General features: G+C 45.9%; 2 protein-coding genes across 2 annotated transcripts; both read right to left on the bottom strand.

Annotated features, from left to right (window-relative positions):
- Positions 1 to 1,143: 1,143 nt before the first annotated feature.
- Positions 1,144 to 16,280, bottom strand: LOC308592220 (IgGFc-binding protein-like). The gene is made up of 10 exons (XM_081203507.1): positions 14,852 to 16,280; positions 12,408 to 12,981; positions 10,757 to 11,346; positions 9,328 to 9,895; positions 8,013 to 8,617; positions 6,333 to 6,906; positions 5,344 to 5,543; positions 4,209 to 4,589; positions 2,764 to 3,052; positions 1,144 to 1,563 (listed from the first exon to the last, which is right to left on the bottom strand). Exons 1-10 carry the CDS (start codon positions 16,172 to 16,174, stop codon positions 1,538 to 1,540), a joined length of 5,130 nt encoding a protein of 1,709 aa, XP_081059633.1. The 5' UTR covers positions 16,175 to 16,280; the 3' UTR covers positions 1,144 to 1,537.
- A 1,857-nt stretch (positions 16,281 to 18,137) lies between these two features.
- LOC308591535 (uncharacterized protein) lies at positions 18,138 to 23,508 on the bottom strand (the record flags this gene model as incomplete). Its single annotated transcript, XM_081202300.1, has 3 exons — positions 18,138 to 18,155; positions 18,314 to 19,998; positions 22,326 to 23,508. The coding sequence occupies 3 exons, from the start codon at positions 23,506 to 23,508 to the stop codon at positions 18,138 to 18,140; spliced, it is 2,886 nt and encodes a 961-aa protein (XP_081058426.1).
- Between the last annotated feature and the right edge of the window lie 1,029 nt (positions 23,509 to 24,537).

Raw genomic sequence — 24,537 nt, 5'->3', positions numbered from 1 at the left:
TTGTGAAGGGGCTTGCCTGTTTTCAATAGGCAGAAAATAAGTGTAGTCCTTGCCACACTAAAAGGTCAATTTCGGATAAGTGTGGGACGAGTAATATGCAGCATCTGTAACAGTGCAAGTTCCAGTGGTCAAATGGGCATATATGGGGTAAGGTGATCTTGCAAATAAACTAGTCTCAAGCCATTAAGGGTTTTACATACCACTAGTAACCTTGAACTTGGCCCAGTAACAAATTGGCAACCACTAAAGATCTCTGAGCAGAGGTTTTATATGCTGACAGGGTCTCACTCAGGATCTAGAGTGGTCACTTCGTGATGGGAGTTGTACTACAAAACATTTAGAGGGCACCAGGTTGACAAAGGCTGGTCTACAGCCTACAGGTCTGAGCTACATCTAGGTGACATGGGCAAATTGTGGAAGGGCAGCGCTGGCACAAAGCCGGAGGCTTTAAGTGTTGATCAAGATTGGAGGAAGGAGAAAAATGAAAGAGTTGGAGGCAGTATTAGCAACCACCCACCATTTGAATGGTTGTCATGTTTTACATACTGGCCATGAGGAACAGCATCACCAAAATATCATAAGGTCAATTTTTGCCTCTTTCTTCACCCCCAGTCCTGTGGGAGTCTTCTCATGAGGCGATTTATTTGCTTATTTAACACATTTTTTTCTATTGCTTTTCTATTTCCAAAACAGCTTACAGAAACAATGAATTGGGGTTATTTACTCCCTCTCACTAAATACTTTTCCAAACATGACTACCAGTTCTTGTCTAGCAATCCTACTTGTTGCACATACACTCCAAACCAGGAAAACCTGGGCAGTTGCTGATGGACTACGTCCTTGTGGAAGTAATAGCACTGACCCAAATGCCAGCTACAACCATCGAGGTCTGGTGGTACTCTCAGTACTTCTTTGACCAGCACTGTAGCCCAGGCAGCTGTGTAAAATCATTATTTTGCCAAAAAGCTGTCAAGATGGACTCACACAAATGCAAGACCTTTACCAAAAGCTTTTTATTGATTTGTCTGTTAGATTCAACTCGGTCTGGGTCAAGACATTGCTGTGAAACGCCCGTTGCCATGCCCCAAAGACAGCTGTAGCCTTGAACCAAGAAAGACTTTGCTGTGTACCTGGGGAGCAGCTATCACACATCAGATTGGAATGTGTTGTATTGTTTGGCAGAGGGACCCCTCTATGTATGCTATGTGACACTTTGAGTCAAATGTGAATAAGCTAGTGAAACAAACTGAAAACATCAAACAATGCAAATTCAAGGAAGCAGAGGCTAGCTAGTGACCGAACTTATGTACAATATCTGTAGGGCTGAAGCTCAGCATTTCTGAGCTGGTGAACCCAGTCTGCTTTGCTGCAGGGAAGCACATTTATTTAACAGCAAGAGGTGTTCCATTGTGCTTGGGAGACCAGCTGCCTGTCCTATCCCTGGGATTCAGCCAGGGAGAAGCTGTTTCTGTCACGATACCAGTCCAGATATTGCCTCAGAGGGGTTCACATCCAAAAGTGATCTCGATTCTAGGTTTCAGTAGGAGTGGATTTTAAAACGAGCTAAAAATATAAGGGAATAACAGAGCATTCAGCGCCTTGTATATCAAACAACAGTATTCCAAATCCCTTGCGGGAGTATACCCATACTTGGACATGCATCATGGTGGGCAATTCCAAACTGTGTATAGGCGTTATTCTTAACAGGAGACACTAAAGAGCCATTGCTAAGGATGAATAAATCTGTCGAGGCTTGCCCACACTTCTACTCGTGTCATAAAATTGCTGTTTTTGAGCTATTTTAAGGGGAAATCGGGGAAATCAGCACTGCCAACATGGGCTGCCATACGTCTGGAATTTCCCGAACATTTAGTTGATTTCTGCCTGGACACTGCTGACGAATGCAGTATTCTGGATATGTCTGGGAAATTCTGGACGTATGGTAACCCTATTTCTAGGCATGGGTCAGAGTAGGTTTCCCCTTGGCCCGTTCCTGCATACAAAACATTCTTTCTACCACAGAGCTACGATGGTGAAGAAACACTTTTATATCATTCTTCCTTAATCTGGTGCCCTCCAGATTCTTTGGACAACAACTCTAGGCAGCCCCAGCCAGGATGACCAATGGTCAGGCTGTAGTCCAGACCACTTGGAGAGCACCAGCATGGAAAAGTCTGCTGGCTTTCAAGCAGTGCCATGGAAGTCTTCGTTTAGACTGAGTCTTGCTTCTAGGGAAAAACATATTGTGGAGAGGGGGAAGAAAGGAAGGATGTGAAGAGAAGAAAGCAAGAAAAGAGTTAAAAGGAAGCAAAGATGAAATAATGGAAGAAAGAAAAGAGGAGGAAAGAAGAGCAGAAATCATAGATAGAGAAAGGGAAATAAGTTTACCTTAACACCCTCAAGCATGAGCTACAATTTGACACACACCCCTCAATGGCAATGTGTTTACAGTTGAGGCCCAGTCTTCCATGATCAATAGGCCCCAATAAACTGTTCGTTCTTCTCCTTCTTCCTCCATGCTTGGGTCATGGGGTGCAACCTTGAGATGCTCAACAGAGCAGCATAAATAGCATCAGTAGAAACCTACTTTCTTAAACAACCAAGTATCCAGTTGCCATCATTTATGTCCCAGTTGCTTTTTTTGGGGGGGGGGAGATTGCACCCTTGCCCATTGACTTAAGCAGTGGGGATCATTAAATAGATTAGTGAAATAAGACATGCAAGCATTGGGGAAAAATTGATTAAGTTTCTGTCCTTACATACCATTTTGCATAGCTGTTGTGACTCGCCAGTGGCTAATGACCTCTGTAATGGTGTGCGCTACTCTACCGTTGGGTAACCGCAAGTCATCTGCACCATTCCCATTGAAGTTTCCACAGGCTCCGAATACTTTGTTGGCCAGTTCACCGCTGATGGCCACTGTCAGGTCTCCTCTGGTGCTATAGAGAACCCGCACACCTGATCTGTGTGCCACTGTCACCAAGTCCTGAGCCAGGCTTATCGATACTTCCTTTGAGGGCTGGACTGGAAGATGCACTGGGTGCCCATTAACCTATAACATGTAAACCAGCTGGTAATTTAGAACCACTACAGATAATAAAGACAAAACAAGGAGAACAACAATATAATTTTAGAAGATGTGTGGTTGCTGGAGAGATATAGCTTCTGCTAAACTCACTGTTCTTCTCCATGATATGACCATGACCTACCCCTTAAGCCTCTGCATTGGATCCTGCAAGCTGCATCAATTTCAAGCTTTTGTCACAAAACTTCTAAAGCTCATGGCCTTAGACTACCACCCCTCCCTCCATTTTCTGTATCATACATCTAGCACATTTGCTAAGGAACCTTTCCAGAAATGTATGTGAATACACACATACCCATATATTTTGAAACTCTTATCAAAATCCCTTTCATTTTCCTTTGAATTTGTATAGAAGTTTCTCTTGAGAGGACCTTCGAATTCAACTTGAGTTTCAACTACGCCATTGCCTATGACTCAGAAGTGTACCTATTCGCTCGTTCACTCTTTCTGTGACACACACACTGAATTATGTCACTAGCCGCTAAGAAAACTACTGGTAGTCTTATATATCCCTGGGCATTTTGTTTGAGCAAAACTACCCTTAAATTTGCTGATTCAGTGGCAATTCTTAACATCTTTTTTCTTTCTCTGATCTCTGTGCCCCTCCAATTCTATGCTCTACATTTTTCAATGCATTCACCTCTCCAGAGTTTTCATATAAAGCTTTCCTATATCAGACTAGTCTCATCCAACCTGCATCTCTTGCCAACTGACTGTGTGGTGAGTGCTGAATGTGTAATGTGTGTATTTATGTGGGTGGGTATGGTGCATGCATGTGTGAAAGTGTAGAGTGGCTCCACCCCTTGTCAATTATTGCTTTTCCTGCTATTGGCTTTGGCCCTGCCCACTTCTGGCATGAATCCTATGGATGGCTGGCCAAAGAGAATTAAGCCCACCCTTATAGAGTGTCTATTGCAACTGTATACGCTAATTTAATGCTCATTAGTTACAGCATTCCAGGATGGATAAATAAAAAGGATGACAAGTTAGTGGGAAGAGTGGGAGGTGAGATGGCGGTGTGTTGATTGGCAAGAAAGCTTATGTGGAAATAAGAAGTGGATACTGAAAGGTATAATGGCTGATAGAATATGAGTTCTGTCAGCTTCCATTCTTTACTTCTTACCGTGACTGAGCTGTCCTGCTTCACCAGCACAATAAGCTTGTGGAAATAGATTGTGACAGTGACCACAAGGGGTGTGGGGCATGCAGGACATTTCTGCAGCTGAATCACCACCCGGAACCAAGATGTAGACTTGGCGTTGATGAGCGCGGAGATCTCATAGGACCCTACAGGGGGAACCTTTCCGGAGACCCCGTCGTAAGTTGTGAAGATGTGCCCCTGGGAAATGGTGCAATGGCCCTCTTGCCGGATACAAGTCCACTTGGCATTACTCAGGACACAGGTTTGTCCAGCTGCACATGGTAGCGGTGTGCACACGACCCGACCTTGACGATGGCAGGTACACTCCTCCCTGCAGTTGGCTGTGATCACCTTCACTCCAACCTGCCAATAAAAACACAGTGTTGAAAGCAGGTGACTCTTGCATTTTGCCATGTTTGAAATCATATAAAGTATGGTGAGTTTATGTGGTATCTTCCATATGTTATCATCACAGTTCTGCTGACCCAACTGCAAATTTGTGTGTGTGTTTGACACAGTAAAAAAAAAATACTTTCATCACATCATTGAGTAAAAATAGAAAAAAATAGTTGGTGCCTCCTAATTTCCAGTGGGAGCATATTCCAAAACATGAATGCCACCACACTGAAAGATCTGCCTAACAAACTTCAGGGGCATGTGACACCCACAGATGTGCTTCTGGAACCTACACCACTCCCATTTCTGCCTCTACAACATTATTTCTTCCCGTTGCTCCATAAACATCCCAGCTAGCCTTCTGCTTCCTGTTGGAGCAAAACGCTTCTTCAGGTGTTATTTCCCCTTGGTGCAGAAGAATTCTTAACAAGAACAATCTGTGAGTGTGCAGCTGTGGTTATGCCTCTGTTTGTAAGTGTGCGTGTTAAAGTTCTTCTTCTCCTTCTCTCTCTCTCTCTCTCTCTCTCTCTCTCTCTCTCTCTCTCTCTCTCTCTCACACACACACACACACACACACACACACTAGCATCTCTTCCTGATCTTTGTAGAGAAACCACAGCCCAAGTGAACAAAATGCCTTTAAATTCAAGCATTCCAGTTTAGCCAGCTTGTGTATTGGGATAACATGTTCTTGTTCTTTCAGAAAGTGCTTGTCACTTGCCTTAAACCACGTGCCCTGGTGAAAGCACCGGCATTGACTAATAGGCACACAATGATACCCAGCCATAAAGTAACCCTTTTTGCACTGGCAGCCTTCGGCACAGTTGCTGGAGCACTTGGTGATGCTGACTGCTTCTCTGCAACCTCTGGGGCAAGCTCTGACACAGATATCGTAGTGACTGTTGACTGGGCACTTCATAGCTGCAAGAAAGATTGGGGAAAATTAAGTTACTATATGAAAGGGGAAGATGAGTGTGGATTAGGAACATAGGGAGCTAGGATACTGAGTCAGTTCAGACCATTTTGTCCATTTAGCTCAGTACTGTCTGCACCATGGATAAGAAATCACCATCCCACATGCCAAACTTGGCCAATCAAGGGTACAAATTTGAACTGGACTCAGCTGCCTCACACCTGACAACATATGGGGGCCAGATGGAGAATAGGAATTGGTAAATCTCACAGTTTTGTTTATTCCCAGTTCCTTGTTTTTCCCATCTTAAGTTCAGGTCTCCACCTTTCCATGTCAGTTTGCTTTTTTTAAAGTCATTGGGAAAACTCAACAACATTTCAATGTGATTTCTCCCCTGCCAATATGCACAATTTTGTATGCAGTTTTGCCTAACATTCACATTTTTGCAAAGTGATTTTCCCTAATATAAAGCATCTTTGTGAATTATTTCCCCCTAATATATGAACTTTTATGCACACTTTACTCTAGTATATGCACTTTTGTACACTGGGTTGCAGCACTGCATTTGGAAAATTACCATTGTTTTGCAAAGTACGAATTGGGATGTTACATGCTGCCGCTTCCATCACCAAGCCCGGACTATGAGCAGACAAGTTGGTAATACCTGTTCTTGGATGTATAGTTGAGATTGTTAATAGATACTAGTGTGCACAGATCAAGAAGGATGCTGGCAGGGGTTATGAAAGTGGGGTTAGGTGCCCGTGGCCTTAGAAAGCTAATTCTATAGGAGGACTTACGGCAGAATGCTGCTGTCCTCCAAGGCTTGATCTTGACGCCTGCAGCTTGACAGGCAGTGACGTAGGCATGGATAGCCCGACAGAGGATAACAGTGTTCCCTCTTGCTTTGCAGAGGTCATGCACGCAATTGTTGTAGAAGTCTGCAGGGTTGATGGTGGAAAAGCAGGCACTGAAAGGCCCATATGGGGCTTGAAGTATGCCACATTGACTGCTGTGTACATAGCTGGCCTTCCGGCTCTCTCTGCATGCACCACATACTGAAGCGGCACAATCATCTGCGCAGACAGCCGTGGGGACGTCCACTCTCCAAGCAGCTGCAAAGACTTGGACGCTTGAGGCTGGGTGGCCAGTGGGCAGGAAGAGGTCATCATTGGATCTGCCATTATAATTACCACATAGGCCACAGGTCTGGCCCTGATAGGATTCAGGTACTCTGACAACAAGATGGTAGAGCTGGTCAAAAGAGACGAATAAGCCAAAGTCTGTCCGAATCACAATGTTGTCACCATGGTAGTACGCCCACATACCATCACTTACCAACCGGAAAGGTAAGTAGGTGGTTGCACCATTGACCTGTGGCAGTGGAAAGTTAGTGAGAATCAGGCAGGCAGACAGTTTAAGACAATGGCCACTCCTCTGATGTGTCCAAACCAACATCTGATGTAGTTTCACCTTTTGCCCTTGTTTACTGGTCTGTTTTCTACGTATGTTCCTTATACTGTACATGAAAACCTAGCATTAGCACATAGCATCCCTGAACACTAGGCTCTCCAGGTTGCAAGCAGGACCCATCACTGTACTGACACCTGCCCTGGACCCCTTGTGCTGGATGGCTTGGAGCCACCATTTTAGATTCCCTGTAATGTCAAAGCAGAAAATTAAAAAAGGTGTTGCCAAGCTGCCCAAACACCAGGGCTGTCTTAAGCATATATGGCGCCGGGGTGCAAAGATCCACCCAGCACCCCCCCCCCCGGTTGCCCAGTCCCAGGTGCGCATGAGGGCAGAGCTGGCCGGCCACCCAGCATCTTGCTGGCTTGGTCGCCCGCAGCAGAAGAGCCCACCGCAGCACTCTGACTGGCGGGTGGGCTCTTCGCCAGACTCTCGACTGGTGCCCCAAGAGCCCAGCGCCCAGGTGCCCCGCACCCCTAGCACCTATGGGTAATATGGCATTGTCAAACACTAATTATAGTGCTGCTGCTGCTGCCAGCTTTGGCCACAGGGACTCACTAATGAAGTAGGGGGCCCACCTGTAGAGACTTTCCCAAGGCCTCCCCCAAACCTAGATCTAGCCTTGCTAATATGACTATTGTATATTGATTGTTGCCCACCAGCCACACATCAGTTCTACTGTGCTCATCTTGAACATAGGAAGCTGTCTTATATTGAATCAGACCATTGGTTCATCTAGCTCAGTACTGTCTACACTGACTGGCAGGAACCTTCCAGGGTTTCTCAGGGGTTTCTGCCAGCCCCAGATGTTGGGGATTGAACCTGGAACCTTTTTCATACAAGGCAGATTCTCTGCACTGAGCTACAGCCCATCCGCTGACTCCATCATTACCCATAGCTATATCATTACACAACCTCATTGCTGCAACCATTCACCCTATATATTCAACACCTCATGTCTTTTGACCAAGCAACCATGTTCCATTGCTCTACGTTTCACAAAGGCTTACCAGGACAATGCCTCTCTTCTCCCGCAAGATGGAGATGGTGTTTTGATAAGCTGTGACTGACACGACCTTCGTCACAGAGACCTTGCCCCTGGACCGCCTCTCATTCTTCACGTTGACAGAGAAGGGCTGAAGGGAGGTCTTCTGTGTGCAGCTCCTAGCCAGGGTGTAGGTGCAATTGCTCTGGAGGTCAAATGTGGTGCCATCAAAGGTGAGATAGTGTGGGTCACCAGCCACATGACAAGAGCCACTCCTCTTGGGGGCAAGTGAGTGGCATTTCTGGACACCTTCCACCACACGACATTCCTCATTAGGACCACAGGAGGAACGGTGGCAGTCCATGATGCCACCTACTTGGCATACACATCGCTCCTTGCAGAATCCGTTGAGATAGAAAGAGTCACCCGCCTTGTAGTAGAAGCCTTGGTGGACACAGCCACACTGGGAGATGGGAACACACTGGTCGCCACTCAGAACATAACCTTCATTGCATTCGCATCCCTCGTGGCATCTAGTAGTGCACGCTACTGGGTTAAAGAGGCTGAGACAAGTCACTGGGCAATTGCTGGTGCAGACTTTATAGCGGCTGTTTGCACTGCATTTAGGTGCTGGAGAGAGACAGGAAGACATTATTGACCTGGTGGAACCCCACTTAGTCTGGTGTCTTCTCCTAATCCCCCCAACCTAAAATGTTAGAGTAGGAAGAGATACTAATTTCAGACATTTGAAATCTTGTTTCTAACAGGGAGATCTCCTGATCCTGACTCTAGGAATAAGTGCATAAGCTGAATCAGATCAAAATGTCCATCCAATTCAACATCCTATTTTCCACAAAGCCCAACCAGATTCTTCTGAGAAGTCCACAAGCAGAGGATGAAGAAACTGGTTTTCCCATCAGGCTCTCCAGAAACTGCTACCCAGATTTATATGAACTCTGAAACCTGGAGGTCACCTATAGCTATCATGACTATAGCTATCATTGATGATGAACATAACATATTACAATGTATTTATATACCACTTTTCATTCCACAGATAGCTGTCAAATCCCCATTGTGTGTATGCAAGTGGCAACCACCACAATCTGTAGCAACAAGTTCCATATATTTTGAACATATTCCACTTATTTGTCCTGAATCACCTGCCAATCAGTGTGGACGACCTCAAGTTCTAAGTACTGAGAAAGGGAAAAACTTTCTATCCATTTTCTCCATCAAATAAAATAATTTTGAAAATTGGCCTGGGAGTTTATGTACTCATCATTCCTTGGCAGGAACTGGGGGTTCACTTTCTGCAAGGTTATTGACCATGAACTTACTACAGAAACTGGCAGACCTCCACTCATAGACCCTGGTGCCATATGCTTGGCAAGCTGCGGCATAGGAGGAGATGATGTGACAGACGGCATTTTTATTGGTCTTGTTGGAGCAAAAGTCAAAGACACAGTCTTTGAAATATGATTGAGGTGGCACCTTGCTGTGGCACTCCCTGAAAGGGCCACGCATGTCCAGCAGGAGGCCACACTCCTTGCTCGTCTTCTGTGAGTGTTCAATGTTCACAAGGTCTGCACAGGCCTCCTTCTCCTTCTCAATGCACCCTGGGATGTCCCGAACTTTCCAGCTTCGGCCAAAGTCCCCTGGGTTAGTTGTCAGAACTTGGCTGTGTTGCAGAGTCATGTCATCATCTGCCCGCCCATTGAAATTGCCACACAAGCCACACACGTCACCCCTGTAGGCTCCTGGCACCGTGAGACGGATATTGTTAGTCCCATCAAATGCGACAGTTAAACCAAAATCAGTCGTGATCACAATATCCCAGCCGTGGCGGTAGAGGGCAACTTTGTTGTATTCAATGTTGTAGGGCAGGTGGACCAACAATCCATTCAACTGGAAAAGGTAGGTGAGGCAGGTAGAAATAAAGAGAGAAAAGTATTTAGAGATGTTGTATAAAGCAGATGTGGGACAACACATGCTTTTCAGGGAAAAGGTCATGCCTTCACTCAAATGGACCAGGTAGCAGTAGATGATGGGAAAGATTCTGCCTGCCAATCACTGTCTCAGAGCCACTGCCAGTCTAAGTAAACAGTAATGTGCTAGATAAACTTTCCCCAACTGGATGCTGTCCAGATGTTTTGGGCTATAACACTCATCAGTCCTAACCACCACAGCAAATAAATGAACACATAGTTGGACCACCTGTAGGTATTCAACTTGCAAGTCAAGATATTTGGGAACAAAAGAACACAAGAACAGCCCTGTTGGATGAGGACAATGGTCCATCTGGTTCATTATTCTAGTTCCCAGATGCCCCTGGGAAGCCTACAGGCAGGATACAAGTGCAACAGGGCTACTCTTCTCACTTGCACTTCCAAGCAACTGGTATTCAGAGGCATTCTGTCTCTAAGAGTGGAGGTAGAACATAGTCATCATGACTGGTAACCATTGATAGCTTTGTTCATGTATGCTACCTTGGATTCCATTACGGAAGAAAGTGTGGATATAAAAGAAAGGAAACAAAGAAGCAAATACATAAATGAAAATGGCGAGTTGTGCCTAGCCCTAGGAGAAGATCCTATGGAGACAGAAGAACTTTAAAAGCTCCACATCAATACATAATTGTGAATAAACCATCCTGTTTGGGTTGCTTGCTCCTTTCATACTGAATAATCAACCTCAGAAATAAGAAGTGATTGATAAATCCAAGAAATTGCATGAGTTCTAGCAGAAGGGCAGAAGAAGTGCACTCACCAAGACTTTACTATGGCTGACTGTGATTGTAAAACCATAGACTTTGATCTCAATGGCTTTGGTGGCAGGATAATCCTTGTGTCCCTTCCTTTCATGCCGAACCAGGACTTGAAATTGGGTCAGGTTTGCTCTCTTGTGGCAGATTTCAACCAGGCGATAAACACAGGTCCCGTAGAAGTCATAGCGCAACCCATCAAAGGTGATGTAATGCAACTGTCCCACAGCAGTGCAGGTCCCATAGTAGGTGGGGTAGCACTTTCTCATGCCATTGACAACATGGCACCCTTCCATCTCCCTGCAACGGGACTCATGGCAGATCACTTTTTTATCTTGCGCCCTGCACAAGCAATGCTGATGGCACTGCTGGTCACCCCAGAACTGCTCATTGGGCGCATAGAGACGACCATGGTAGGCGCAGCCGCACCGGTTTTTGGGAATACACTTGCCACTATCCAGCACGTAGCCAGCCTTGCATTGGCAGGTCTCCACGCAGGGCAGGTGACACTGCTTTGGAGCATCAGGGTTGGTGCAGGTGGCAGGACATGCTGAGCCGCAGGGCATGTATTGACTGTAGTCAGGGCAAGACATGGCTGCAGAAAGGAAAGCAGAGGTGAGCACATCCACTGTTCTTACATAAAGCCCTATCTTTGCTTGATAGCAACATTTCATCTAATACATTGAGGTTCTAAATCAGGGTTCTCCTATCAGCTGGCAAGGCCAATGGCTAGGGATCATGGGAGCTGTGGTTCAAGAACATCTGAAGGGACATAGGTTTCCCATCCTTGCTGTAAGCTTATCTATCAAAATAAAGTAGCCATTTCCCCCCACAAGGTGGTTCAGGATTATTCAACTGCGGGAGAGCCTTTTAGCTAAATAGCAGGGTCAAATCTTTTATTTTATTTTATGATAGTGTATTCCTGAATACACTTACTTAATATATGCCCATATATGTGCACAGTATTTCAATATTTCAGTTATGAAACACATTCCCTTCTGGAACCACAGGTTGCATTACTGCAATGGGTCTATGCAGGGCTGAATTTGAGGTTAGTCTGGAAGCTTTAGCAAGTGCAAACTGTGGCAGTTCAATTGCTCACTTGGGCAGGATATTACCACCATGTTATGATGCAGCTGAAAGAATTGCACCGGCTGCCAATTAATACTGGACTAAGTTCAAGGACTAGCTTACTTAGACGATCATCTCATCCCTTATATACCCAACTGATCACAGCACTCTCCAGGAGAGTGTTTCCTGCAGACATCATCTTATCAGGAGGACTATTCTGTCCAATATAGTAATTAGTCCTTTAGTGTCATAGCACCTACCCTTGGGAAGTCCCTCCTATTAAATATTAAACAGGCACCACCTCTGTTATCTTTTGGTTCCTAGTGAACACCTGTCTCTTTGCACAAGCCTTTTAAGCAGAGATCGTTCCCAGTCTGCATCTGTGTTGGAAACTTTCTTATATATTTTAGATGTTTTAATGACTTTATCTTTTGTGCGTTTGCTTCCCTAGACTCCTTTGGGAGGAAGGGCAGGATATGTATTTCACACGTAAATAATAAATACTACAATACGACCCTCATCTAGGTGCCCATAATTGCATAAGTAGCTCGATCCCTCTCTCCATGAATGCTCTGCAGTACTCACGGCAGCCGGCATGTTTTCTCCAGGCAGATATCACTGCCCCTTCTCTTTGGCAGGCATCAGCGTAAGTCTTCAGTGCTCGGCATAATATCTGCTTGTAGCCCTCAAAGGCACACAAATCAATCACACAGTCGTTCAAATAGGGCTTGGGGTCAATCAAGGCATGGCAATGTCGGAACGGGCCACCTCTGTGCTTAGTAAGCAGGCCGCAATAAGTCTCCGCTCTGTATCTGGTCGCCATCTCTGGAGAACAGCGCCAGCATTTGCCGTGGCAGCCATGACTGCATTGGCTATCACCATCTTCCACCTTCCAGCTCCTGCCAAACTCCACAGGATCGGTGGCAAAGCCTCCCAAAGATGTCATAAAGTCATCATTGGGGTCCCCGTTGTAGTTGCCACAGAGGCCGCAGATATGGCTCCGAAAGGCTGGAGTGACCTTCACCACTAGGTAATAGTTCCAGTCATAGTAAACTTTCAGACCAAATGATGTTTCCACAACCAGTTGGCCTCCTCTGTGGTATAAGGAGAGCTTCCCATTATGCATGCTTATGGGCAGGCGGGAGCGTACTTGGTTGACCTGGAAGCGGCAAAGGCAGATAAAAGAATGTTTTTCTTTAGTCAAGATTATATACACATACTCTGCAAATTAATTGAAGTGACACAGCAGCATTCCCTCACCCGATGCCCTCCAGCTTTTTGGGACTCCAATTCCCATCTGCCCCAGCCAGTGTGGCCAATGGCAAGTGATGATGGGTGCTGGAGTCCCAACAACATCTGGAGGTGTGGGAAAATGATTGCTTGTACATGAGAGCATGAGCAAAGTTCTTATTGTTACAGGGTGATCTCATAGCTAGAAGCATCCTTGGAGCATGAATAGCGCGTGAACAGCTCGTGCTGTCCCATATGATTGGCTAACGTAGCATGGCCTGATCGCTCGCATGGTCTAGTACCAAGGTCTTTATCTGCTGGCTAGAACAAATTGCTTGACTTGTATTTTTTGTATCCTTACTTGGCTTGTATCTTTCTGATTTTCACACAATAAAAGCTGTGCTGCATTAGCCCGAGGAGCTGCCATAGCCCTAGGAGCAGCCATATTTCGGAACCTATCTTGGTGTGAGACTGATTTTTCCCTGGATGCCGAGCTGCAACTCGACATGGAGGGATCCAGGTTTGCAAAGGCTGTGATGAAGCAAAATGCCAACATTTCTAGTGAGGTCAAACTTCTCTTTCAGGAAGTTTCTATTTAAAGAAGCAACTTTAGTTGTGATGCTGACTAATAAAGTAGAATCATTTATGATCACGTGACTTCCAGGTGACGTGAAACAAGGTTTTTAAAAGAAAGTCCCTTGCATATCTCCAGGTTCAAAAAAGGATTAAGAAGACTTTGTAGCTGGAGACTTGCTGCCAGTCAAAGCAGGCAATACTAGGCCAGGTGGGAAAATAATCTGACTTTTCATAAGGCAGCTTCTTATGTTTCTGTGGCTCAGTCAGAACACGTTTACTTAAAAACAACAACACCGAGAAAGGAGTAGGTCTGCATGAATCTGTCAGCTTCTCTTTTTTCTAGGCTTAAGTTCACTTTGCTGCACTTCTGCTTCACTTTGCAATTCGTTTCTTTTAAAAATAATGTTCTCACAAAGTTGCCAACATTTCATTGTGCATTTCTCCAAATATGCACATTTTTGCAAGCAGGTTTTTCTAACAACGCATTTCACTGCTATTGGTGTTTTTATGCATGCTTTCCCCTAATGCCACATTTTCAGCCCTTTTATTTCGGTTGCAGAACTGCAATGCAAAATTCAGAGAATTGCGAATTTTGAAAGTGAGCTGCTTGGGTTTGCATATCATTTCAGAAAATGTGAACTTGGTAGGCTCACATTAAAATATAAACAGAGCCATATTTATTCCTGATCCCTACGGATCCTTATACTTGGAATAGTCAAGTACTTTTGTGGGGAAGCACCCCGAGATGACAAATGCAAATTTGGAAAATCAGGGAGTGTCTGAAAAACTGTGAGAATAGCACAGTAAAAAGGGATGGTTTCAGATAAGTGGATTCTGACAAAGGTAGATAGGAGACAAAATCTCCACCACCTTCAAATGCATCAATTAAAAGAAAAAAGGTGTAGGAAACTGCTGGCCCTGCAGAGGCTGCTGAACCAATCTCTCTCTCTCTCTCTCTCTCTCTCTCTCTCTCTCTCTCTCTCTCTCTCTCTCTCTCTTGTAACCTACCCTGGAATGCTATAGTGAAGGACAGGTGTGTGAGAGAAATAAAATAAATAAGCAAACTGTAGCCCTCCAGTTGTTATTGGACTTCAGCTCCCATCAGCCCCAGCCAGCATGGCCAAGAGTCTGAAATGAGTGGAAGTCCAGCAACAACTATAGATTCCCAACCCCTGGCGCCACTTCCTCAGTTTTAATAAAACCACACAGAGATGGGCTCTTACTCTGACAAGGCCATATTCGTACTTGACCATGGTGATGTTGGAGCCATAGACAGAGATGGTGACCTGGCTGACGAAAGAGAACCGGGAGTTCTTCTGGCTCTTGGTGTAGATATGGAAGAAAGGTAGAGCCGAAGTGGGTTGGCAGGTCTTAACCACGGTGTAAGTGCAGGTACCTTGGAAATCGTAGCTGCGTCCGTCAAAGGTGTGGTAGTGGGGTTGTCCAGAGGCCCAGCAGATTGACTGGGCGGGCGAAACAGACACACACTTGGGGACACCATTCACAACTTTACAGGTTGTCCCTCTCTTGCAGTGAATTGTGCGGCATGCTTGTGCTGCTACTGGCACACATTTGGGCCGTCCATTTATAACTTGACATACAGTTCCCCTTTGGCAATGGGTACTATGGCAGGAGCTCGGCAGAGGGACGCACTGGGGCCAGGCATTCACAATCTGACAGACAGTCCCCACACTGCAGCGGAATTTGTCACAGGAAGGTGGGTTGTGCACACATTGGGGGAATCCATTAACAAGCCGACACACAGTCCCCACTTGACAATGTACAGAAGCGCAAGAAGGTGCTGCTGCTGGAACACATGTTGGCCGGCCATGTGCAATCTGGCACACCATTCCCTGTGTACAGTGAGTTTTGTTACAGGAAGACAGAATGGGTACACAAGTTGGCAAGCCACTGATGACCTCACAAACAGTCCCTCTTTGACAATGTGCTCTGTCGCAGGATGGTGGGACAGCAACACATCTGGGCCAGTAGTCCACAATTTTACAAACAGTCCCATCTTGGCAACGGAAGTGGTCACAGGAAGGAGGGATCGGAACACATTGGGGCCAACCGGAAATCATGTGACACACTGTCCCTGCACTGCAACTGAATTTTGCACAGGAAAGTGGGCTGGGAACACATTGGGGCCCACCAAAAACCTTTTGACATACAGTCCCAATGTTGCAGCTGACATTTCCACAGGAGGGTGGGATGGGAACACATGTGGGCCAACCAGAAACAATTTGACACACAGCCCCTGCACTGCAGCTAAATTGGTCACAGGAGGGTGAGATTGTAACACATCTGGGCCAACCATAAGCCATTTGACACACAGTCCCTGCACTGCAGCTGACATTTCCACAAAATGGTGAACTGGAATGGGGAACGCATGTGGGCCAACCACTACTGATCTCACATACAGTCCCTTCTTTGCAATGGAACTTGTCACAGGAAGGCGAGATGGAAATACACCTTGGATGCCCTTCATATATCTCACACACAGTCCCTGCATGACAGCTGATTTTTTCACAAGCAGGTGGGCTCATACGGGCAACACATTTGGGCCAACCACTGCTGATTTCACATACAGTCCCTTCTTTGCAATGAAAATTGTCACAGGAAGGTGAGACAGAAATACATCTTGGATGCCCTTCATATATCTCACACTTGGTCCCTGCACTGCAGCTGACTTTTTCACAGGATGACAAGCTGGAATGGGGAACGCATGTGGGCCAACCACTACTGATTTCACAAACTGTCCCTTCTTTGCAATGGAACTTGTCACAGGAAGGCGAGACGGAAATACACCTTGGATGCCCTTCGTATATCTCACACTTAGTCCCTGCACTGCAGCTGAATTTTTCACAGGAAGCTGGGTTGGAATGTGGAACGCATGTGGGCCAACCACTACTGATCTCACATACAGTCCCATCTTTGCAATGGAACTTGTCACAGGAAGGCGAGATGGAAATACATCTTGGATGCCCTTCATATATCTCACACTTGGTCCCTGCACTGCAGCTGATTTTTTCACAAGAGGACAAGCTGGAACGTGGAACACATTTGGGCCAACCACTACTGATTTCACAAACTGTCCCTTCTTTGCAAAGGAACTTGTCACAGGAAGGTGAGATGGAAATACACCTTGGATGTCCTTCGTATATCTCACACTTGGTCCCTGCATGACAGCTGAATTTTTCACAAGAGGACAAGCTGCGACGGGGAACACATTTGGGCCAACCACTACTGATCTCACAAACTGTCCCTTCTTTGCAATGGAACTTGTCACAGGAAGGCGAGACAGAAATACATCTTGGATGCCCTTCGTATATCTCACACTTGGTCCCTGCACTGCAGCTGACTTTTTCACAGGATGACAAGCTGGAACGGGGAACGCATGTGGGCCAACCACTACTGATTTCACAAACTGTCCCTTCTTTGCAATGGAACTTGTCACAGGAAGGTGAGACGGAAATACACCTTGGATGCCCTTCGTATATCTCACACTTGGTCCCTGCACTGCAGCTGATTTTTTCACAAGAGGACAAGCTGGAACGTGGAACACATTTGGGCCAACCACTACTGATTTCACATACAGTCCCTTCTTTGCAATGGAACTTGTCACAGGAAGGCGAGACGGAAATACACCTTGGATGCCCTTCGTATATCTCACACTTGGTCCCTGCACTGCAACTGAATTTTTCACAGGAAGCTGGGTTGGAATGGGGAACGCATGTGGGCCAACCACTACTGATCTCACATACAGTCCCATCTTTGCAATGGAACTTGTCACAGGAAGGCGAGATGGAAATACATCTTGGATGCCCTTCATATATCTCACACTTGGTCCCTGCACTGCAGCTGATTTTTTCACAAGAGGACAAGCTGGAACGTGGAACACATTTGGGCCAACCACTACTGATTTCACATACAGTCCCTTCTTTGCAGTGGAACTTGTCACAGGAAGGCGAGACGGAAATACATCTTGGATGCCCTTCATATATCTCACACTTGGTCCCTGCACTGCAGCTGATTTTTTCACAAGAGGACAAGCTGGAACGTGGAACACATTTGGGCCAACCACTACTGATTTCACAAACTGTCCCTTCTTTGCAATGGAACTTGTCACAGGAAGGTGAGATGGAAATACACCTTGGATGTCCTTCGTATATCTCACACTTGGTCCCTGCATGACAGCTGAATTTTTCACAAGAGGACAAGCTGGGACTTGGAACACATTTGGGCCAACCACTACTGATCTCACAAACTGTCCCTTCTTTGCAATGGAACTTGTCACAGGAAGGCGAGACGGAAATACATCTTGGATGCCCTTCATATATCTCACACTTGGTCCCTGCACTGCAAGTAACTTTTTCACAGGATGACAAGCTGGAACGGGGAACGCATTTGGGCCAACCACTACTGATTTCACAAACTGTCCCTTCTTTGCAATGGAACTTGTCACAGGAAGGCGAGATGGAAATACATCTTGGATGCCCCTCGTATATCTCACACTTGGTCCCTGCACTGCAGGTGAATTTTTCACAAGAGGACAAGCTGGGACGGGCAACACATTTAGGCCAACCACTACTGATTTCACAAACAGTTCCCTCTTTGCAATTAAACTTGTCACAAGAAGGTGAGATGGAAATACACCTTGGATGCCCTTCGTATATCTCACACACAGTTCCTGTACTGCAGGTGAATTTTTCACACGAGTTTCTAATGGGAATGCAGGTGGGCCAGTCATCAACTAATTTACAAAGTGTTCCTTCTTTGCACTGGATTTTGTCACAAGAGGCTGGGATTGGAACACACATTGGCCAACCATCTATAATTTCACAAGTAGTCCCATCCCTGCAGCCGAGTTTGTCACAGGTGGGTGGGATAGGCACACACTGAGGCCAACCATCAACCATTTTACAAGTTGTCCCCTGACTGCAATGGATTTTGTCACAGGACGGTTGGATTGCTGTGCACTGGGGCCAACCTTGGATGATTTTACAAACGGTCCCTTGTCTACAGTAGACGTTTTCACAGGAGTGAGGGGCTGGAACACATTCTGGCCATCCGTTAACTGTTTTACAGATGGTTCCCACTTTACATTGCAACTTGTCGCAGGTGGGAGGGATGGGAATGCATTTGGGCCTTCCATCAATGAATTTGCAAACAGTCCCCTCTGCACATTTTGTTTTCTGACATGAAGATGGCAAAGGCACACACGTGGGCCAGTTATGCACTATTTCACATACAGTTCCTTGTCTGCATTTATATCTGTCACAGGAAAGCGGGATGGGTATGCATGTTGGCTTGTCATCAACCATTTCACACACGGCCTCTTCTGTGCAAACAAAGGACGCACACGACGTTGGTTTATCTGGGATGCACGTCGGCCAGCCATTGACAATATCACACACTGTTCCCGTTTTGCATTCAGTATTCTCACAGGAGTGCGGCAGGGGCACGCAGCTGGGCCACCCGTTCACCATTTCGCAGACATTTCCCACTGCGCACTGGATTTTGTCACAGGATATTACGGTGGGCACACACTTGGGCATGCCATCGGTGATCTCACAGATTGTTCCTTCTTTGCAGTGAATGGTGCCACAGGAAGGTGCAACGGGCACACAGGCGGGAATCCCATTAGCTATCTTACATACTGTCCCCTGCTTGCAGTGAACTTTGTCACAGGACGGTAGGACGGGTACACACCTGGGCAAGTTGTTCACAGTCTTGCATTCAGTGCCAGCCACACAATTTAAATTGGCACAGGATGGCCCTGGGACACACTTAGGCCAACCATCCACAATATTACACATAGTCCCTTGCTCGCAGACAGTATGCAGGCAGGATGGCGGCAATCGGACACACGTCGGGTAGCCATCGATCACCTCACACATGGCCCCTTTATCACAAAGAAGGACACCGCATGATGCTGTTACTGGGACACATTTAGGCTGACCATGGACAACCTCGCATTCAGTCCCAACTTCACATTGGATTTTGTGGCAGGAAGGCTGGTGGGGCACACACTGGGGCCAGCCATTGATGAGGCTGCACACTGTTCCCGGCTTGCATTGAGTATTCTCACAGGATGCCGGTGCTGGGATACATTTAGGGAAGCCATCAGCTAGGTCACATATTGACCCTTCTTGGCACTGGACTTGATGACAAGGTGGTGGGTGAGGGACACACCTGGCATGGCCCTCTACTATCTTGCACACTGTCCCCTCTTGGCATTGGATGGTATTGCAGGTCTGAGGTTCTGGGACGCATTGTGGCTGATTGTGCGTAATGCTGCATACGTATCCCTTTCCACAACTCGTTCCACTGCAGGGGATGGGATGAGGGCTCAGTGGAGGCAGGGCTGCTAGAAAACACAAAGAATCACTGAGGGTAAATGGAAGAGCTATCAGTACAGAAATATCTTGGAAGGCCCAGAAAGACATGAAAGAGAAAAGGAAATAATAGGCTATGAAATAACGCCCTGTTCCACAGAATCTCAAAGCCTGTCCCCCACCACCAACCATTTCTGTACATCATGGGTGAGGAACCTGTGGCCTTCCAGATGTTGCTGGGCATCAGCTCCCATCAGCCCAAGCCAAGCATGACTGATGGAAAGGGATCATGGAAGTGCAGGTTTCTTCATATAGCACTGTCCTCCCTTCTTTCCTCCCATATCAACCTACCTGTGCACTCAGATAATAAGAGAAGGCTCTTTGTGTTCAGCCCTAAGGAGAAGTAGGTCATGTAAGTACAAAAGCACAAAGAAACATAGCAAGTGGCCTCCTACAAAGCCAGACCATTAGCCCAACCAGCTCAGCATTGTCCACACTGACTGGATGTGGCTCTGCAAAAGTTTCAGATAGGGAGTCTTTCCCAGCCTTACCAGGAGAAACCAAGGATTGAGCCTGGGACCTTCTGCATGCAAAGCAGTTCTTCAAGCACTTCCTCTTTGCCTTTGCCTTTTGGTGCCTCTCACAACCTTGCTAGCTGGCTGATCAGTTGGAACTGTTGCTTGCAGAAGGTGGTCAGTTCTAGACCCTTTGCAGATTGTGCCTATGTTCCAGGCTCAGTCCTTGGCACCTCTGCTTACAAGAGTCAGGTAACAGGAGTTGGGTAGGGCCCTGCAGCTCTGCTGCCAAGGAAAGCAGATCGTTCTGGACTAGGTGAGCAAATGGTCTGACATGTCATAAGATCACTTCTGTTTCCCTTTTTTGCAAAATTGCGTGATGTACCTGTGCTCTTCAACCTTGGGTCCCCAGCTGTTGTTGAACTACGACTGCCATCATCCAAAGCCGGCTGGGGATGATGAGATATGGGATACAGCAATATCTGGACACCCAAGATGGGAGAACACAGTGCTCCATGACACTGTTCTCAGACTTCCATAATTCCCTTACTAAAGCAGCCTAAATGTTCCATAGTAGCAGTTTAATCCTTTGATCACTCACTTGTCAGAGAGAATCCAGAAAATGGAATTGCCAATCTATTGCATTCCAGTGCTTTCTGAGTTCCCCATCCACCTTTTTCAGACCTGATTTGCATCAATTTTTAAAATTAAAAATGCAACAGAGTGCACAGGTAATGTTACTGAAGCTTTTCAGGGCTAATGCCCTTTTAATTAGAAATTTCCTTCTTGGATCTTATGCTTCCTGCTCAGTAGGGATATGGCATTATAGATTTATTTTATTGTGAAAATTTCTAGACTGCTTGATGTGTGTGTGTGTAGGCTGTGCACAGTATTCAGTGAAAGTGAACATGTAATAAAATCATTAAGCAAATCATAAGTACATTTAACATTGAATTTCTTAGCTCCCGTTCTCTCAAGGGAGGCAATCTTTGCTCATTGGTTTGCTCTCATTCTTTTTCTTTTCTTTTCTTTTTGTCAACTGCAATTTATAAAAAAGAAAGAAGTGAGGAAATGAAGAATCAAAGCCCCTCTGATTAGAACAGGAACTAATTAATTAAGAAGCTTTTAAGAGGCAATTCCTCTCTAATACTAAAGTTGGTAGGAGACAAACAGAGGGAACTTCTTTATAAAATCGTAGGTATATTTACTGAATGAGGCCTCTGAATAAACATTATTGTAGGATCTTGGCCTTGCTGGTGGGCAGGGTCCCCCCCCCAGCCAGAACTCATTAGAACTCAGCTCTGGCACCTTTCAGGTGGGTGCCATTGCCATTCTAAGAGCGTGAGGGAGGCGTTCATGGTGAATTCTGGCACCTCTTTTTCTAGAAAAATAGCATTGCTGGTGGGCTTTGCTAAATTTAGTAATAGCATTAAATACTTCATGGAATGACCATTTTAATCGCTCTTCCAGCTGACTGGGTACAAGCAATGCCTTAGCAGTGCTACATGGCTCTAGTGCAGAAGCAAACTTTGCCTTAATTGTGCTCAGACTGAAAAAGACACAATAGCTCCTGCACCAGAGACTGGACACTGGTGGTCTTCCAATAGTGGCTGAACTACAACTCTTGCCATCCCTGGTCATTGGCCATGTAGTTGAGAGTTGGAGTCCAACAACATATGGAAGGCCGCAGCTTCCTTACCTCTGGGATATGGTGATATAGGTTAAGAAGAAGAAATAGATATGGCAGCAGGAGATGACTTTGAGATCTTGGATACATCAGGGGAACTCTGGATGTGCAGCATGTAACAGGAAGGATGGAAAGGAGGAAGGAAGGCAGGACTTACAATGGATGGCAAAGGCCACAGAGCCATAGCTATTGTGTGGGGCGACCCCAATACTCAGAAGGCTGAAGGTAGACTTGGGGTGTTCTACAAAGTGCATTGCCTGGTGCCCACTGAAGATGAACTCAGTCCAGGAGTAGGAAGTGCCTGGTATGACCCGCCAGTGTGCATAATGCAGTGGTTGTTTGTCTAAGGTAATGCTCTGGCACGTTCTGCTCTCTGCGACAATGAGTCCCAGGTTGTGGAAGCCTTCCTGACCCAGGATGCCGTAGGATTTGGAGTAGTCAGACATTGCAGGGACACCAGAGAGGAAGGGGTCATAGGGAACACCCTCTTTGACCCCTCCTGTGGCGTAGAACAGCACTTGGACCCCCACATTGGAAGAGATGTACAGGGGCTTTTGGGCTCTCACTTCAACTGCAATCACCTGCCCATCTTGCAAATGGTGCTTGGCATAATGGGTGCCAGAACGGATTTGGAGGTGTGTTGTCTGGCAAGCAGCCACATAGGCCACATCGTAATTGGTCTGGAAGGGCAGTGGGGCTACCAAGAATTCTTTGCCCCATTTCCGGGTGGACAGCAGCTGCTCAGAAACATGCTGGCAATTGTCATGTGCCCAAATGCAACTGTGGCCAGACAAGACTACAACCGGCTTGTGAGAGACCACTTTGGTGCCAGAAAGGTCCTGGTGGCTTTGGATCTGGACAGCTTGGTAAGCTTCAAGGGAGATAACGAGCTTGCTTCCTGGCCCATAAGTCACCCCATGGAAAGTCACTTGGCCGGTGACATAGATGAAGACTTGAGTAGGGTCCTGGCTGGATACCACGGAAAACTCCTGGAACCCTTTGGAAGGCTCTCCAAGGGGTGTAACCACGTAGTGAGTATTCCCAAGTAAATACCTGGGGTAGACAACTGTGGTGGCAATTGAGTTGGGTTTGGAGCTAAGTGAGAGGACCGTGACATCATGGGAGGCCCTGACGATGACGGCAGAGTGGAATTTGTTGCTTCCAACCATTTCGACGTTACTTGGCAACTGTACTGGCACGGTCTCACCACGCTTGACAGCAAAGTCCCTCAGGAACTTGGTCTTGTAGACGGCAACAGTGACAGAGGTGCCGTCTTTTAGGCCAGTGACGAAGAGTTTGAAATTGCCATCCTCAAAGCTTTTCTGCAACCCGTTCTGCATGAAGGCTGTTATGAAGTGCTTCCCTTGGGTTCGCCCAGAAACTCTACCTAAAGAGATGAGAGAGGGATGCATTTGCTGAAATAATTGAAAATCAAAATGGCTCTCAAGGCAGTATTCTGCCTCTGAAGGCAAAATCAAGCTGAAGGTTTATATATCCCAGCCTACTGTTCTCACAGTGGCAAACCTGATGCCTATGGGAAGACAACGAGCTGTACTGTTTTCAGGGGCTGCTAAACCATTTTTATTCTAGCAAGCCTATCCAGGTATGTAACTGCAACATTTGTAATAATTACTGGTTCTATTTTGTACATTATTATTATTATTATTATTATTATTATTATTATTATTATTATTATTATTATTATTTAGACTTACTAGTCACTTGTTACCTAAAGAGCTCAAAGTGACGTGCATGACTTTTTAAGACTTTTTTTTTGTAAACAAGTTACAGGTCTTTTGTTCTAAGAAGAGGTATATCAATTTTGTTAAATAAAAAATAGTGAGTGCAACATAGATTGCAGGTTGCACATGGGCCCCAAAGCACTTTAATCTATAGTTTTCTGTTAGAACACAAAAGTTTATAGCCATGACTATACTTACCACACAGAAGAGCGATCCAGGCCCATAGAAGCAACATTTTGATCATACTTCAGCCTGGAATGTAAAAATATAAAACATCTATTGGAATTCCGGAATAAGCTGTATTCAGCACTAACGTTGGGTTATTCTTGGTTCCATACCCTCCAACATTTCTCCATATAAAATAGGGATGTCCCATTTCATAATGATAATTTTACTATTTATACCCCACACATCTTACTGGGTAGCCCCAGCCACTCTGGGCAGCGTCCAACATATATAAAAACATAATAAAACATTAAACATTTTTTAAAAAACCTTCCCTATACAGGATTGCTTTCTGATGGCTCAGGGGTCGGATAACTCCATACCGTCCAACATTTCTCCAGTGAAAATAGGGACATCCTAAGGAAAGTGGAGCATTCTGGGATCAAATCAGAAACTGGGACG

The sequence above is a fragment of the Podarcis bocagei genome, assembly GCF_964188305.1.
Source record: "Podarcis bocagei genome assembly, chromosome: 7".
Classification (NCBI taxonomy): Eukaryota; Metazoa; Chordata; class Lepidosauria; order Squamata; family Lacertidae; genus Podarcis; species Podarcis bocagei.
The sequence above is the reverse complement of the archived record's forward strand: the minus strand, read 5'-3'. Positions and strand labels throughout refer to the sequence as shown.

What these genes read in the sequence shown, in the direction of transcription:
- LOC308592220 (XM_081203507.1), bottom strand. Translation starts at nt 16,174, where the DNA reads ATGAGCCCACCTGCTTGTGAAAAAATCAGCTGTCATGCAGGGACTGTG. An exon ending in AGAAGAGAGGCATTGTCCTG is followed by an intron (nt 6,907 to 8,012) that starts GTAAGCCTTTGT and finishes CCACTGCCACAG; the next exon opens with GTCAATGGTGCAACCACCTA. An exon ending in AGCAGGACAGCTCAGTCACG is followed by an intron (nt 3,053 to 4,208) that starts GTAAGAAGTAAA and finishes TACATGTTATAG; the next exon opens with GTTAATGGGCACCCAGTGCA.